This window comes from Amblyomma mixtum, chromosome 2, assembly GCF_055824585.1.
Source record: "Amblyomma mixtum isolate Tamu chromosome 2, ASM5582458v1, whole genome shotgun sequence".
Taxonomy (NCBI): domain Eukaryota; kingdom Metazoa; phylum Arthropoda; class Arachnida; order Ixodida; family Ixodidae; genus Amblyomma; species Amblyomma mixtum.
In genome coordinates, this window is record NC_143013.1 from 317,212,613 (window position 1) to 317,229,806 (window position 17,194).

The window sequence follows — 17,194 nt, forward strand, 5'->3', positions numbered from 1 at the left end:
GAATCCCTGTCGCAAGCTAGAGTTACTAGCATGCGTAAGCTATATGCAACGATAAATCGTATGACGCCACGTAGAACGCTGTACGACAAACGGTTGTTCACAATTTTCGTAAGAATGTAGTCGAGAAAACTGGCGCCACGTTGAGGTCAGGCAGTACTGCTGGTGACCCATCGGTTTTCTAGTGGGTACAAGATTTCCCCGGCCTGGTGCTCGGCTCTTCTGGGGTGAAATGCTTGAGAAAAGGGTCTTGGGTATAGACGAGCGACATCTGTACGATTGTCCGAAATGGCAGTGCTCGATCGGCGTGCTGCGTGCACTCTACGGCCGCTTGATGACGTCACCCTATTAAGGCGGAAGCCTTTAATGACTCATCGTTGTAAGCAGGAGTTGTAGACAGAAATGTCACGCTTTTCAATTGGTCGAAATGGTCGCACGTCACAGTGCGCGAATTTCAAACGGGCCAATTGTACTTTAGATAGTAACCATTGAAGATCTGGATAAATGTGCGCCAAATTGTAAACTCTGTGGCCAACGAGCCACCTATGATCACATCCTGTGGGACTGCAAAATAGAGCCACCTCCGGGTGATGTACTTACCGCTCCTTCTCTCGAGCGGTGGGAGACCGTCTGGCTAGCTCTAACCCCAGAACGCAAGTTTTGGCGGTGGAGTGGGCTGACAAAGTCGTCGAGGGCTGCGTACTCTCTACCACTTAACGCGACCTCTTACCAAGCTCTTTCCGGCGAATAAAATGTTTTACAATTAATAGTAACCATGGAACCAATTAAAGGGATGGTATACTGATGCTTCAAGTAAGTGGAATTGGGGTTAATTAATTGCGTAACTAACCAGGTAGCCTAGTTAACCTTTCTAGTCAAACCAGATAAATAAATAAAACCGAGTTGGAAATTGGTCGAGTTGGGAAATCGAACCAGGGCCTCCGGAGTGCGAGACGAACACACTACCACTCCGCCATGCCAGCTCGATGGTTTGGAATGATCAAAGGGACGGGAGGTGGTGGAGAGATCGCGGCTTCGGCCACTTATCTGTTTTTTCAGCAGCGTCCGCTTCGGCGGACGCGGTCGTTGCTGCGACGCGCGTCTTTTCTTTTCTTTTTATCTTTCCTGTGACCTTTCAACTCTCCTCTATCTGCACGCGGCAGCGGTGGTGGCTCGGCTCGAGACAGTAGGCAGGCCCGTGCAATTTCCTTTTCATCCTTCTCCCAGTCACAACAACAACAACAACATGATCAAAGGCGCGTCTAGTGAATACGGTGTCTTCGTTCACTCCCATCTTCCTCCCCGTTACGGCGAGGTTCAGGTGTCCACCGAGATATGCGAGACAGATACATTTCCTTTCCTCAAAAACCAATTTACCGACGAGCAATGCGTAGAGCCGAACGGGCGATGGCGTTCTGTGGACTCCCCGGCAGCGTTGCAAGACGCTGTCGCGTTCCACTCTTGGAGGCGAAGCTTAACGTCTTAACCACACATCAGTGACACAATAAGCAACACTTAAGGCTTAACCCTCACCGCACTTTAGGTCAACAAAGCGCCCCCCTGAATTTTTTTTTTCTTGCCATCTCGGTGATTTTCTGTGCCATCTGTGAGTGCATTAACACACACCGCCGGCTATTCTCGTAGTGGGACTAAAAATGCTTCCGCATTAAAACATGCCGAATCAAGTATTGCCTACGCCCTCCCTGCGTACGTGAACAGACGTCAACAGCATTGCCGCCTTTACGCAAACGCAAGTCTCAGTCTGTTTCACCTGCCAACGCCACGGCAGTGCACCTCTCCCCACCAACTCACCTTCTTCCTGTGTAGCTGCGAGAAAAATGGCCCGCCATGTACGTACGGTTCTCCTTGCAGAAGTCGAGCAACGGATGCAAACTGGAAGCGCAGTTGGTTTCCTTCTCGATGACCCCGGGCAATTCATTGCGCTCGGGGCGCCCCCAGCGGCATCGCCGGCCGCTGCACCGACTGTGTCCGTAGGCGCCCTTGGAGCGCGTGATCAACGTCCGACATCCGCATCCAGGCCAGCTGCCCCATAAATTCCCAGAAAGGCACGACGGCCCGCCCACGGGAAACAAAGGCGAGCTACTCGGTTTGTCCCTGGCCCGGTCTACCTGCACGCACGACGTCGTGCGCGCACTAAATGGTGCTGTACACTGCAGAACGAAATTAGAACGAGAGTAAGCGGAAGCATATTGGCTGGCTGTAGTCTAGTCGCTCAGACACTTGAAGCTTGAATACCTTGTATTCGATTAGCGTTCATTTGTAGACAAGTTATTCGTTTTCCGCTGTTTCAATTATGGTCGTCTCATTGTACTGCTGTGTCTATAGTGCTTAGGGCAGCGCAAGATTTTCAAGCTTCAAACATGGAAGCCGTGGTGCCGTCTTGTTGGTGTGATTTTTCAAACGCTAGAGTCGAATGTTAACTAGTGCATAATGACTCTGGTGCGCAGTCCAGGTTTAAATTCAGTCTGTGAAAGAGATTGATATCTCATCGACGAAGCTCCATGCGGGTTGTGTGGTTAAATGTTCCGATCACCTTGAGTCCAATGGCATGGTTCATTCGATTAACATAAAAAAAAAAACACACGCTCGCGTGTCATTCTCGGTTATTTCCTTCGAAGTGTAGCCATTACCAGCTACAAAAAGGTGCTGTTAAGAGGTAATGTATTTCGGTGGCGATCGTTGTACTAATGACTGCGTTGGAGCAGAGAGTTCATGTATACGTGTTGTGATAGTTATGTTGGCTCGAGACGTAGAAAGGCGTCGGACATTCGTGGATGAGAGACAAGTGCGCATACAAAACATTTGTACCTGCTTCTCGTCTGTGTCCGACCTATTCTCGAACTCCATTCATATTGTTACGACGCAGTGGAAGTGGAAGACGAAGTGGACTCCCGCGTGAAAGGGACGAACGAAGAAGAAGAGGTTGATGGTGCTTCCTGTTCGCGCTGGTGCTCCCGGCTAGGAATTATTCACCTACGGCTTGTAGATAAATGTAAATAGTATTTCCCCGTAACATCTTTGGTGGAGGTGCGGGGTAAATCCTGACTGTCTTTCGTACGGCTGGGCTACAGCTCAACTCGTCCAAATGCCGATTCGGCCACCGCCAACTCACCATTCTTGGACATCTCGCCGACGCCTCCGGTGTACGTCCTGATCCAGCTAAAATTGCAGCGGTGCAACACTTCCCTCGTCCACATTCCCAGAAAGACGTGCGCAGTTTTCTTGGGCTGTGTTCCTACTTCCGCCGTTTTATTCAAGATTTTGCTCTTATCGCTCGTCCCCTCACTGACCTCCTGAAGACCGCCACAGACTTTACCTGGGGCACTGATCAACAACGTGCGTTTTCCACGCTTGTCCGCCTGCTGACATCATCCCCGATTCTGGCACATTTCGATCCCGCGGCCTCAACTGAACTCCGCACGGACGCCTGTGGCTACGGGATCGGAGCCGTGCTGGCTCAACGCTCCCGGGGCCCACACCGCGTGGTTGCGTATGCTAGCCGCCTGCTGTCACCTGCTGAGCGAAATTACTTCATCACCGAACGTGAGTGCCTCGCCCTGGTTTGGGCTGTAGCTAAATTCCGGCCATACTTGTTCGGGCGTGCTTTTTCTGTTGTCACGGATCACCATGCCCTTTGCTGGCTGTCCTCGCTGAAAGACCCTTCCGGGCGTCTTGGCCGCTGGGCGCTACGCCTTCAGGAGTATTCGTACACTGTCGTGTACAAGTCTGGACGTCTCCACCAAGACGCTGATTGCCTGTCTCGGTACCCTGTCGAGCCACCTGCTCTCAGTGACACTGACGATATCCCTTCCCTGTTTGGCATTTCTGATCTACACAACATCGCCGAGGAGCAGCGCAAAGACCCATATTTGCAAACCATCATCGAGGGCCTCAGCTCTGGAAGCTCGAAGCGGTCCCTGCAGCTCTTCGTTACCGAAAATGACATCCTCTATCGCCGCAACTTCCGTCCTGACGGGCCCTCCCTCCTTCTAGTCATTCCCCAGCAGCTGCGGTCTTCTATAATTGCAGAACTCCATGACCTGCCTGCCGCTGGCCACCTTGGTGTGGCACGAACTTACGACCGGATACGGCGCCGTTTCTTTTGGCCTGGATTATACCGTACAGTCCGCCATTACGTCACCACTTGCGACCTCTGTCAGCGCAGGAAGAAGCCTTCGGTACCACCTCCTGGTCTTCTGCATCCTATAGACGTGCCTGTGGAACCGTTCCACCGTGTAGGGCTCGACCTCCTTGGGCCATTCCCGACCTCGGACTCCGGAAATAGGTGGATCGCGGTAGCCACAGACTATGCGACTCGGTATGCGATCACCCGTGCATTGCCTACGAGCTGCGCGACCGATGTGGCAGACTTTCTTTTGCACAATCTCATTCTGCAACAAGGTGCCCCTCGTCAGTTACTCACAGACCGCGGACGCTATTTCCTGTCCAGAGTTGTTGACGACATCCTGCGTTCATGTTCTACCAAGCATAAGATTGCCACAGCATACCACCCGCAGACCAACGGGCTAACCGAGCGTTTGAACCGAACATTGACAGACATGTTGTCTATGTACGTCTCCCCCGACCACAAAGACTGGGATCTCGCCTTGCCCTACGTCACGTTCGCTTACAACACCTCGCGGCATGACACAACTGGTTACTCTCCTTTTTATCTCTTGTACGGGAGACACGCCGTCCTGCCTTTGGATACACTCGTCCCATCTGCTGACCGTCCAGTCACCGCCTATGCCCGTGACGCCATTGCTCAAGCTGCAGACGCTCGCCAAATCGCCCGTACTCGGCTACAAGCGTCCCAGCGAGCACAGAAGTCTCTGTATGATCATCACCATCGCCATGTCACTTACGAGCCGGGGTCGCTCGTTCTTCTGTGGTCCCCTTCCCGCCGCGTCGGTCTTTCTGAGAAACTTTTGTCCCCCTACCATGGTCCTTATCGCGTTGTGCGTCAGGTCACCGACGTCACGTATGAAGTTGCACCTCATACACTTGCGTCCTCATCATGTCGACCATCCACCGATATTGTTCACGTTACGCGCCTCAAGCCCTATCACGCAGCTCCTCTCTCATCGGCCTAGCACCGGGACGGCGCTTGTGCCGCCGGGGGTCATGTTACGACGCAGTGGAAGTGGAAGACGAAGTGGACTCCCGCGTGAAAGGGACGAACGAAGAAGAAGAGGTTGATGGTGCTTCCTGTTCGCGCTGGTGCTCCCGGCTAGGAATTATTCACCTACGGCTTGCAGATAAATGTAAATAGTATTTCCCCGTAACATCTTCATGCAAAACCAACTAGGAGTGGGCCCAAACCACTACCCCCCCCCCCCCCCACCCACCCTCCTTTTTCAATGGCCTGACAATGAAGAAAAAAAGAAAGACAGAAAGGTTTTCGACAGTAGAAGCTCTTATATTATCTGCATGTCAATGGTTCAGAGCAACAAAGGCTCTGCCGCAGAACCACACGGTAAAATAATTTGTGGCGTCTAACGCATACGTGAACGATATCGCGGCTTGGTTACGTGCGACTTCTTTACCATCATTTCGGATTAAAGAAAACGCAAACCATGTGGATTAGTGGGGGAAGCAGGCTCACAGCAGATCGTGTCGATTTCTCTAGCCTGTGCACAAACTAGTCGCACGCATCACACATTCCTCGCGCTGCTTCCGACAACAGCTGCCACTAATGGGCCGTTAACGACCGGCTTAATTACGTCCGCCCTACTCGCAAGAACCTCGTACACGCCGTATAATGCCGAACAGGCTGTCAGGCATTCGCGCATCGCTTGTACAGAACACGCTGTCATTACGCCCAAAGCACTCATACACGAAGCGCCCACCGTCGCCGGACTTCAATGCGCGCGCACGCAGGTGTGAACGCCGCCGTCGTAGCTTTCGTGCGAGGTGGCCGAGGGCGGAAACTTTCCCCCGCATGTTGGTCGGAGTGCATTTGCGTTCTCTGGTTGTTTGGGGCAACCATACAGAGACGCAACTAATCATGGTTTGAGAGTTTGTACAAAGAGGCATATGACTGATCTCGTCGGCTGTACTATATTTTAAGCGTTGGGGAACAAGGCAAGGCGGAAGAAACACGAAGATGGCGGTTGGAAGGTGAAGTGCACTTATGCCCGTTGATGCTGAATTACATAGGAAAAGATAGAAGCTTCCTGTACGTTCAGCTTTTGTCGCTTCGCCTTCAGACCATTTTAGTAGCGCATACAGATTCAATGCATGCACACGCGGAGAGAAGAGGTTGAGGCAGTGATGACATCGCGAGTGGCTTTCTGAGCACACAGCTACAGGACGTGACCGTCTACAAGCGCAAACAGCGGCTTGAACCCCGCATTTTGCAGCTTGTGTTTCGAAAAGCTACAACCGTCCTGCAACAAAGCAGCAAACCGTGTGAACATTGTGCTGTACGAAGCACACAGTTCACACGATCGCAAAGAGAGAGCTGGCTGGCTGGCAACCATGCTCGAAAGCAACACTGTTGCGACCGAACGACGCAAACATCCACCGTTATCAGTGGATGCTAATCTGGCATTTTTTTTTTTTTTGAAAAAGGGCACTCTTTATCGCGCGATGCGCATTTCTTTTCTTTAGAGCGCGCAGCTACACCGTTATCGATATGCGCTGCTAGAAAAGAAAGAGTGCAATAAAGAGAAACAAAGTGGAAATTTCCTGCTGTTTGAAAGCTTTGATAACAGTTCCAGACAAGTTGCAAAGACAATGGCGGTTTCTGCTTTTCGTAGTTATAAAGCAAATACAAGAGGGTCGAAAAGGCTAGCCCACCCCCCACCCCCCTATCCCCTCAGTAACAACGATGAAGCTCAAAGAAGATGCGACGCGACTAAAACATGCACTTTCAATGATCTTTGAAACGACGAAAAATGCTCACTGGCTCAACCCCCCTGCACGCCGAAGTATGCGCCAGGCACTGCTTTCCTACAAGAGCAAAAAGAGAAAGGACAATGCGATTGACCGCTGTGCCGCAGTTCACCTCATTTCAGCAGACGCATCGCAGAACGCCGTTAGCCCTGTTTGCTGTCGCTGACTCCGTGCATTGCACTGCGTTGCATTCCGTCTCCAGTGATACGGTGCAATGCTCTCCACCAAATGAAATGCACTGCAAGACGTCGTTGCCGACGAGCTCTTGTAGAGGCATTCTCAAACAATGCCCTCACTTCGCCTCCTCGCGTAACCGTATTAACTGAGCGCCCAGCGTGGCAATACGTGCGTGCATAGCCCCGGTGCACACGTTCCCATTGTTTGTTCCCCGCCGGAGCCGCCTGAATACGATCTGGCGCGCGTGACGAGACACCGCTGGGCGCACGTGCCACTCAGCTGGCTGGCCAGAGCGATAGGCAGACGCGTTGCTCAACCTGACAGAGAGACTGCGCGGCTTCCGTTCCACGCGGCCAGACCCGCCCCGCGAAGCGTTTCGCAAATCTATTGACTGCGGCCCGCTTAAGTGCGCGCGCGTGCACCCCGTTAGGAACCAAAGCGTGCGCCGCGCATCGAGCGTCGGCTCGGAAGCAACAAGTGCGCCGCGCGTGCGCCCGCGCTTAACAAACCGCCCGATGGCTGAACGGTGCACCGCATTTGCCTCGTTCGCTGCAGCTAACCCCACGGCCTCCTCGCCACTGCGGTCTAGATGAGGGCTGCCCCGCTATGCCCGGAGTGGGTTGTATGCCCGACGTCCTGTCATGTGCTTAGCGATGTATAATATATCGGCTGCAGTTCAATCACTGAGCTCGTACCACCGTCCTTCTAGACCGTAGCGTCGTACAAGTATTTCGAAAGGCCGCTGCAAAGTGTATTTTTGCCAGAGTTACAAGGCAGGTACGCCTTCCCGGAGAGTCTTTGCCTGTCAATGCAGGGACTATGGAACGAGGAGGGGGGTCGCCCCCAATCATTTCTCCAGACAGGGATAGTTTCCAAATGCTTGCACTCAGATCAGATTTGTGAAAAACGCTTCTATTTTAGGACGTCGTGTTAATGTAAAGTACAGTGGAACTGAGCTAGTTGCCTTCGGAGCCATATGTCGCAAAACATTTAATTTGAATAACCTAAACCAATCATGTCCCAATAGAAGCAGTTCATACACTTTTGGAAAGTGCAATATAAAAATATAAAGAAAAGGTAAATAAACGTGAACGTATCTTTAAATAAAACAGAATAAGTGAACAGATAACTGATCAGAGTTGAAGTTCCGCCCCCTCCCCCATCACTCAAAAAAAGTTGTTCCGGAGTCCCTGTTATGCTTAGCAGACATCTCTTTGGTTGCAGCAAAGTGAAGATCTTCTTGGTTACGCTCCTTTCTACAAGTGTGTCTGGCAAGAAGACGTGGCCTGTCGTAACACCTTACACACTGGCACACCGGGCGAGGCTTCAAATCGCGCGCGCTGCACAGCACGGCGACAACGCAAGGCGTCGGAGGATTGCGCCAGAGGCAGGGAATCAGAAACACGCACGCGGAGCCGAGAGGCGTAGAGACACGCGAAAGAAAAGTGCCTCTCCGGCCGACAGCGTGGCGACAACAAAGGGCGGCAACCGACGCTTATGCAAAGAATCCGCGGCCCGCGACGGGTAGCTGACCAGCGGCGCGGTGGCGTGCGTGCGTGCGACAGCACGCTGTTCGCGTGCGCAGCGGTTAAGTTTACGGCCGAGTGAAACTGTATGCGCCAGGAAACTGGCCGGCCAACTGGAGCTGTCGCCTTTCTGCCGAGCACAGTCCAGCGGCCATGTGGGCCACAGCTGAGGAAGGATGACGCCGAGAGCGGCGCGCTCGTCGGGGAAGCGGCAGCGGGGAGAAGACGTCACTCCTTCCTCGCGAGCATCGTGAATGCAGCCCTCCCGCCGCTCTATTTTGCGCGAGCGTACGTTCTGCATGCATGCTTGCGGCCACAGAATTTAGCAAAATCACCTGTAGAGGGAATAAGGGTACCCTAGTTACACACACTGATGAGAATGGAGTAAACACGGAGTGCGCTAGAGGTCGGCTCACTCTCTTTTTACGCCGGCGTATTGGCGTTTAGTGTTCACCCGTCTATCTGCGGGTGCCTCAGCTTGGCTGTACCTGGCTGTACCTGTACCTGGCTGTACCTGTGTACCTGGCTTGGCTAGTGTGCGGCTGGAGAAGTGGATTCGGTTAAGGTATTAAAAAATACTAAATAAATTATTGTTTAAACAATACTTAATATAGGCCCCGCCGCGGTGGCTCAGTGGTTACGGCGCTCGGCTGCTGACCCGAAAGATGAGGGTTCGATCCCGGCCGCGGCGGCCGAATTTCGATGAAGGCGAAGTTCTAGAGGCTCGTGTACTGTGCGATGTCAGTGCACGTTAAAGAACCCCAGGTGGTCGAAATTTCCGGAGCCCTTCACTACGGCGTCCCTCATAGCCTGAGTTGCTTTGGGACGTTAAACCCCAATAAACCAATAAACCAAACCAATACTAAATAAAGCGCGAAAAAATTTAAGCGGGCATTTAAGCTCCGTCTTAAGGGTATGACGCGATAGCGTAATACTGCACTGCACACATCGTACAATGATGGGGTTCACACAGACGGAAAAAAAAACCCTTCTGCGTCGCCGCCTAAACGCACCGCAAGGGAAAAAATGACGCAAACCGAATGGCGTCCGCGTAAACTAAACGGCGTTGGTTCGACCCAAAGTGTGTCCCAAGTTACCGCAATCTTGTCCCAAACGCGAACTCCTTTCCGATGCGCCCGCAAAAGGCCTTCAAGGAGCAAACAGGCGGCCCACATGGCATGAAAGCGCTCGCTAGTTCGTTCGATCGAACAAAGAGCTTCCCTGGAAATCGCCCTGCGCGCCTTTCAGAAAGGCTGCCGCGCGAGCACAAAACAGTGCGACCGCTTTCTTCCGGCCAGCCTTTTCATTCTATACGCAACCCCGTTCGAGACAGAAAAAAATAAATAAGTAAACTGAATAGCAGGAAACCAGAATAGTGGACAAAACGGCGCCGCGGACAGGCAGTTGTTACTCCCTTTATGGGAAAGCGAACTTATCGCAGCAACGGCGGAAAGACCGCAGCAAGAGAGAACGAATGAGTCAATGAAAAAAGAATAAGCCAAGAATCCACCGCAAACGGGGGAAAAAAGAGGGGGGGGGGGGGATAAAAGTGGCCATCTCCTAAGGAGCGCGCAATCTCGGCGTCACTGCACTTTGTCGCGGTACGCGGATGCACTTGGCGCTGCAAAGGTGACTCTCCAACTCTCCGCTTACGCCATAATGTGCACCGAATTGAGCTACTTGCCGCGATGCTTATATCTATTTTTCCTCCGCACTTAGAATGAGAAACCTCGGGCCGTTTAGGCAAACCGAGTGTGTCTCTCGCGGAAGAAGAGAGAAAGAGAGAGATCTGGACAGTTCTCTTTCCTGCTTCTTTTTTATTTTATCCTCCTTTTCGCTACGACGGAATTGTTTCCGCCATGCGCTTCCTCTCGCTCTCTTCTTTTTGTCCTCTAACGTGGAGAATCTGCAGCGTCCATAAAACAAAATGCATGGCCGCAACGCATGGTATACCAGCACTGTGCGCGGAAGACTCTTGAGTCACACGCGTAATGTTTCAGCTGGAGTGCAGGTTCGAGCAGCTACAACTTTAACGCGCAAAATTTCTGGCAAATAAGTATCCCAGGTCACGCTCCACGGCACTTCGGAACACTACACGGTGACTAACTACAACGCCCATTGCATGAAACTATGATTTTTCTCAGTTTGGAGGCTTCGCTAGAAGAGTAGAGTATCCTAATCGAATGGTCTTGTAAGTTTAGGTTGGTTTCTTGGGGTTTAACGTCCCAAAGCACGGTGTCCCAAAGCGACTCACGCTATGATGGACGCCGCAGTGAAGGGCTCCGGAAATTTAGACCACCTGGGGTTCTTTAACGTCCACTGACATCGCACAGTACACGGGCCTCTGGAATTTCGCCTCTATCGAAATTCGACCGCAGCGGCCGGGATCAAACCCGCGTCTTACGGGTCAGCAGCCGTGCGTCGTAACCATTGAGCCACCGCGGCGGGTTCTTATAAGTTTAGTTTTTCCTTCTTTTCTTTCCCTTTGGATGCAAAGCTCCGACTATTCTTATCACACTATCGTTTCAAAAAAATCTCCCTGCACGGGCCTGTCGTCGCAAAATCACCCGTCTTTTTATCATAAATGTTATCATACTTTCAACCACGAAGCTCTCCCGATCACATGCGCTCATCGAATTTCTCGTAATAGTCATCCTAATGTCGTCTACCCCGAAAAATCACGCACAGAAACATATCAGTCTTTTTTTTTTTTCGCAGAACAGCCAGCGACTGGAATGGCGTTTCTCCGAAGTGGCGACCACCCCGAATCTCGTCCACTTTAGACCCACCATCGAAGACCATCTGATTCGTGCTGATACCCCTTTCTGTCATCCCAACCTTCATGTAATGTCACCTGCTGACCTTTGCGGAAAATAAATAAACAAAATAAAGCAACTGGCGGGACCCCCCCCCCCCCCCATCTGAACAAAGACGCTCGGTAACACTCACAGAAGCTGCAAGGTGACTGCACGCATTATCAGACATTGCCTATCGTGACGAGGTACTGTTGCGACTCGGTACAATCACAACAGTACCCTTTGGAAAGCGAGCCTTACAGCACATATAATCGAACACTTTGCTACAGCCCGTTTCACGCGGTCGCAGGGTATATGAACCTAGAATCGCAGACTCCAATCCGCAATTCCAACTGTACCGTCAACGTCCGAAGGCGTATAGCCATTCCACGCGTCCGAGTCCGTGCCAGCCAGCGCCAGGCGACGCGACCCGCTGATCCCGTCTCTTGCGCGGATGCCGCAGTATGCGCGGCCTGTGCGCGAGCCCGTTGTTTTCCCGAGCGACCGTGCGACTTTCGTGTCGGCGGTGGAACAAATGCGCGCGCACACGCAAGCGGCCAGCCGCCGTGGACGATGTCGGCGCGCAATTACACGTTTGCCCCGTCGCGCCGGGGAACAATGCGCTTCCGCCAAGGAGTCTTTCTGCCCGGAGGAGAAAAGCACGAGGACAGCGTCGCACGATGAGGCGTTTTGTTCCTCGTCTCGCTTCTTTTGTTTTCCTACGCTGTAGGTTTAAGCGCCCCTTTTACCCCTCCATCTACTTTTGTTTTTAACCAGCCCTTTCGGTTAAGCGCATGGCCGCGGCCATAGGGCAATAAACCTTCGGAATAGCTGATATTCTCTTCTCTTTCAATCACTTCGGGTCATGCGCTTCTTTCTGCGGCCGATTAACCCCGAGATAAGGCTCTGCAGAAAAAGGGGCTCACTTTCTCCACGCGTAGCAGGACAGAGGACAATGCCTCTCGTTTCTCGCGATCGCTCCCAACGCGGCCGCAGTGCTCCCGCGCATCAAGGTCAGCGCGCAGCACGCTGCCCGTGGGCACCAAGAGCAGCGTTATCGCGCTCTTGGGCCGGCTGGTCTTGGGCCCGCCATCACCTATCTTCGTACCGAGCTGCCCACTGTAGACCTACCTCTCATAAAACACAACAGACCACTCTCGCGCGCTCGAGCTGTTTTATAAACAGCGTGGTGGCCCAGACTCGCCTCAAGTCCCTCCAGCCAATATATAAGAAGAAGCCATTGCGACGTGAGGGGCCGCGTGCACGTGGTGAGAGCTGGCATTTCTTCTCTGTTGCCCTTGGAAGTCGCGAATAAAGCCGCGGTACTGTCGCGCCTTCAAAGCTGCGTCTGACCTGCCAACGCGTGCCGCGAGAAGGTTGGTAGGACGACGCGTAATCACGGCTAATTGGCCTCCCAAAAACAAACGGAGCTCGCGCGGAATGATGAGTCGGCGGCTTCTCACAGTACTGCGCACTTTCCGCTCGGTCTGTCCCTTACCCTCCCACATCACCTCCCTCTCCCTTTTAGGTACGACTGTGCATACGCGAGACCCCGTAACAACAGCTGCGTGCGGCTAACAGCGGAGTTAGCGGCCGCTCGGCGCCCGCGCTTCCGCGGAATGCCGAGGCGCGCGCGCTATAAAAAGCGCGCTGCACTGGGGAAACAATGGGGCAACACCGGAGCCTGGGGAACGTGTGCTGCAATCAAAGCGGCCTTCACCCGAAAAGCGACGAGACCTTCCACCCTCCCCTCCCATTTCCCCGAGGGGCTTACATTCTCCCAGCCGAGGAGGAACGCAATTTGCTCTAAACAGTAGGAGAAAATAAATGTGTTCGAGGTAATTCTCACGCACGCTGCCTGATGGTGCCACATGCGCACAGCGCGGTGCGTTAGCTCGGTGCGCGTGGGCTTTATTTGGTGGCCTCGAGGCGTTTTATTCGCCTTACTCTGGTATGTGCAGTACGGGTACATCTGGAGAAAAAATAAGGAGAAAATCGGGGATAAGAAATATTTGCGTGGCAAAGCAACACCATGCAATGGACTGAGTGAGACAAGCAGTGCAGTAGAGCGCTCCATGCATTTTAATCTCAGAACATAGGAATTTATTTTTGCGTTTTGCTTCCATCGAAATACGCACAAAAAATAAAAGGAATTCCACGCTCATAGTTTCTTTGTCACCTTCTGTGTAATTCTTCGAAATTTTGACGTGACGGCTTCGGTCACAGAATGGAGGGGCGTATTTCCCTGTACACGCCGGTATTAAACCCCAACAAGTTCGAATCATTAACAGGCACGACTAGAAGATACAGCGGCTTCACCGCTAAAAGACAGGAACGTAGGCAAATAACAATAAAAAGAAATTACAGCATGCATACAGCGCCTGGGCAAACTAGCAATGAGACAGCCAGCCCTATACAAATACCGCGATGAACTATAATAGGGCCGGCTTATATACATAAAGTAAATTTATTTCAAGCAGAATTGGGCCCTGCAGCACGAGTTATTTTGAACCAGCTCCCCGTGCACCCCCTTCGGGTTCGCAAACCTGTTGGCGGTGAATTCGCTCTCGTCTCGAAGCATCCAGTGCACGAAAGCTTCGATTTCAATCGAAAAACATGTACTGTTATTTCCACCGCTCGGAGCAGGCGTAATGTTTGATATCCGACACGCAATGGTCGTAAAGAACAAGTCTGATGAACTAAAGTGTCTGTTTGGGCTTAACGAAGAAGTGGACAGGACAGCGCCAGTCCTGTCCACTTCTTCGTTTGTCCTTGTCTTTTCGCGCTTCATTCTTTAACCGTAAAGAACAACGTTCATGCAGAACTGGCCTCAGAGACAAATCCCCCGGTAGACAAATAAGAATTGTGCGACCAAACTATAGTTCGGGATGCACATGCTGCTCTCGCTGTGCGCAGAAAGACCGCAGTCATTAGAGACCTTTAAGGCGTTACTTATCACTTCGATTCAAAACAAACATTATTCCGCTATAGATAGCATATCCAGGCCTGGAGAAAGTCAATGCGCTGGTTTCAAACGGAAAACACCTATGGTCAAGTTTTTACTGGTATACACAAAATTTCTCGCAAAGTGCCAAAATATCGGTAAACTACAATATTAAAACAAACAGTACTTATGAAATCGGTACCCTAGGGATACTGGAATCATTTAATGTTCCGAAGATGCATGCGACACAGGCAATCTGGAAGATAATATATAGTAGTACCGGTGGCAAAATCTGACAGCAACAAAACGCGGCTGAAGACCAGCTACCATGCCCATTGTTTCGTGAAGTATTTTTTGCTGTTTTTTAGAGCTGGTATAAAAGAGCGCGCTGTTTGCAAAGGTGAAGGATGCTAATTTAGCCTGAAGCGAAAGAATTTGCAGCTATATAGCTACAGCCCACTCTGAAGAGAAGAAACTGCGAGTTCGCAATGTACACAATTATGTACAAAGTGACTCAAAGGGCTTACTCCAATTTTCGAGATAGCTTCGCGCCGCTATCTAAAATATGCGCGGCGTTCTTCCATCAGATATCGCATTGATACATGTTTACAGAGCATACCAAGCTCCGAATACCACGGGCAACAAGAACAATAATCCCCAACGTCGCGCGATTCACAAAGAACTCTGTTTGTCTCCTTGGTTTTTAACTGCGCGCAAACGGAGAACAGCAGCCAACCTCGTCAACCTCTCGAGAGAAATGAAGTAATTAAGCGCGGTCAGCTTCTACCAAGGTAAGTATAAGTGTCGCCGCACCTCGCTTTGTGCGCTTCCCGCTTGAAGTCACAACGAAAGTAGCCTGCGGTGAAAAGCGTCATTGTTGCGCACAGTTAAGCATTACATTTTCTTCCTTCACTCTCTTAAGGTGTACCCACCAAATGACTTGCATGCCTTTTTTTTTTGTTTGTTTTCTTAGAAGCCTCACTCCTGTGCCTCTCTGTTATGCCGCTTCGTCACATGCGTGAGGGGCGCACTTGGCTTCCTGCTGGATCTGCTGGCTCGCTCTGCGTGCAAGGGCTGGACGCCAAGAGTAAGATCGGCTGTCCCGACTGAATAAACGGCCTTGCTCCACTCAGTCAGAGCGTGTATACGCCGTCTTAGCCTGACAGTCAGCAGTGCCACGACGGTGGCGTGGCAAGAGGGGGAACCTGGGCGCCCGGTGCGCGAGATGAAGCCAGGTTGATTTTGCGCGCATATACTTTATAAAATGTCGCGGTACAACGTAGTCGCCCGTAGCGGCTCCCGTTGCCGAAGTGTTCCCATTAAGAGGCGGCGAGAATGGAGCGTACCCTTCTTCATTTCCATTTAGTTAGACAGCAACAAAACACGATGTGAACTTTATGATTTTCGAATTATCTGTCAACCATACTACCCTCCCCCCACCCCACCACCCGTTTTCCTGAAAGCATTGTTCTTTGTGTATAATCCGCAGCTTCCGAAAGAGATATTCCCCTCATGGACAATAATTATGTGTCGAGTAAAATTCCCTCCGCCAGTCTAATGTGTTTAGGGGAATCCCCGAAAGAGATTTGCAATGAGGAGGTAATGGTGGAACACTGCAGCAGCCGGACGAAAGACAGACAGAAGGTAAACAACACACACGAGCGCTCGCGTGCGTTGTTGCCCTTCTGTCTGTCTTTCGTCCGGCTGCGCTGTTCCACCCAATATGCACCTGCATACCAACTCGCCCAAGTTTACATCCTGCTGAATTAACTCTCTCGCGCTCAGCTTTCACATACTCAACATGTGCCCTGAGAGAGGCTTTTTCGAATAGAAAACAGACCATTTCGCATCAAGGCAACAGCGAAGGCCCTTATCAACACGCGCATAGCTTTGATAATCGTAATGCGAAAGCACCCGCTTCAATCTGGCGCTCAACATCCGTTTCTGACACGCAGACACGGGCGGCCTTAATCGTTACTCAACAGCAGCGATATCTTATCCCCACCGACCTCCCTCACGAGCGGCCTCTAAAGGGCGGTCCTTCAAACGCAGTTATTTCGTGACTGCCTCTCTCTAGCGCCGTGTTAACCACGCCACTCAAATTACTCAAAACATTTTCACTCCGCAGTAGCCATTAAGTGAGACATGAGATCCGAAAGCGACACCAACATATTACTGACACAAAAGATGCGTAGGTGAATTTCGACTACTATGGCCTGAACATGCTGATTATTCGACCATTTGGTTAGTACCTGATGCATCTGACGCTCAGTTCATCAAACCACCGGTGCATCAGCGCTTTCGCGCACAATCTTCTACCAAATGCCACAGCGGAACAGTGGGAGGCAGCGCTGTCTACAGCGATCACCTGGCAGACCAACGCAGACACTGACCGAACCTGCATCGCCGCAGCAGCCGCAGGGGCCCTCGACGGCTGGGGCTCTATCCACTAAGCTATCGAGCAGTAAAAGTTTTAAGGCGAAAGCCTTTAATACCTCATACTGTCGTTAGCAGACGCGTCGGCAGCCGTGTCGACAGACGCGTCGGCAGGAGTGTCGACAGACGTGTCGGCAGAAGTGTCGACAGACGCGTCGGCAGATTCGTCCGCCTTTCGGCGTCACTGGTTAAAAGGCTCAAGGTTCCAGCATGAATAAAGGCGCATCTAGTGAATGCATGGGCTTCATAAATAAAATAAAAGGAGTAAAGTCAAGAAAAGGAAAATAAAAAATAAAAATAAGAAAATAAACAAAAATAAAAACAAAATCAAAATAAGATCTGAAAATAAAAATAAAAAAACAATAAAATTAAGAAAAGGAGCAAAAATAAATAAAAACAAA

The 17,194-nt window shown here is 51.4% G+C and overlaps 1 protein-coding gene across 3 annotated transcripts in view; it reads right to left on the reverse strand.

Annotated features, from left to right (window-relative positions):
* Positions 1 to 17,194, reverse strand: part of LOC149365089 (bicaudal D-related protein homolog) — a 185,000-nt gene that overhangs the window by 66,050 nt on the left and 101,756 nt on the right. The window contains exon 1 of one of the 3 annotated variants that reach the window (XM_089575166.1): positions 1,856 to 2,098. The exons of the other annotated variants lie outside the window; for them this stretch is intronic. Coding sequence (XP_089431292.1) covers positions 1,856 to 1,936 — 81 coding nt within the window. The 5' untranslated portion in view covers positions 1,937 to 2,098. Of the gene's footprint in view, positions 1 to 1,855; positions 2,099 to 17,194 lie in introns of those variants that run through there. 3 annotated transcript variants of the gene reach the window in all.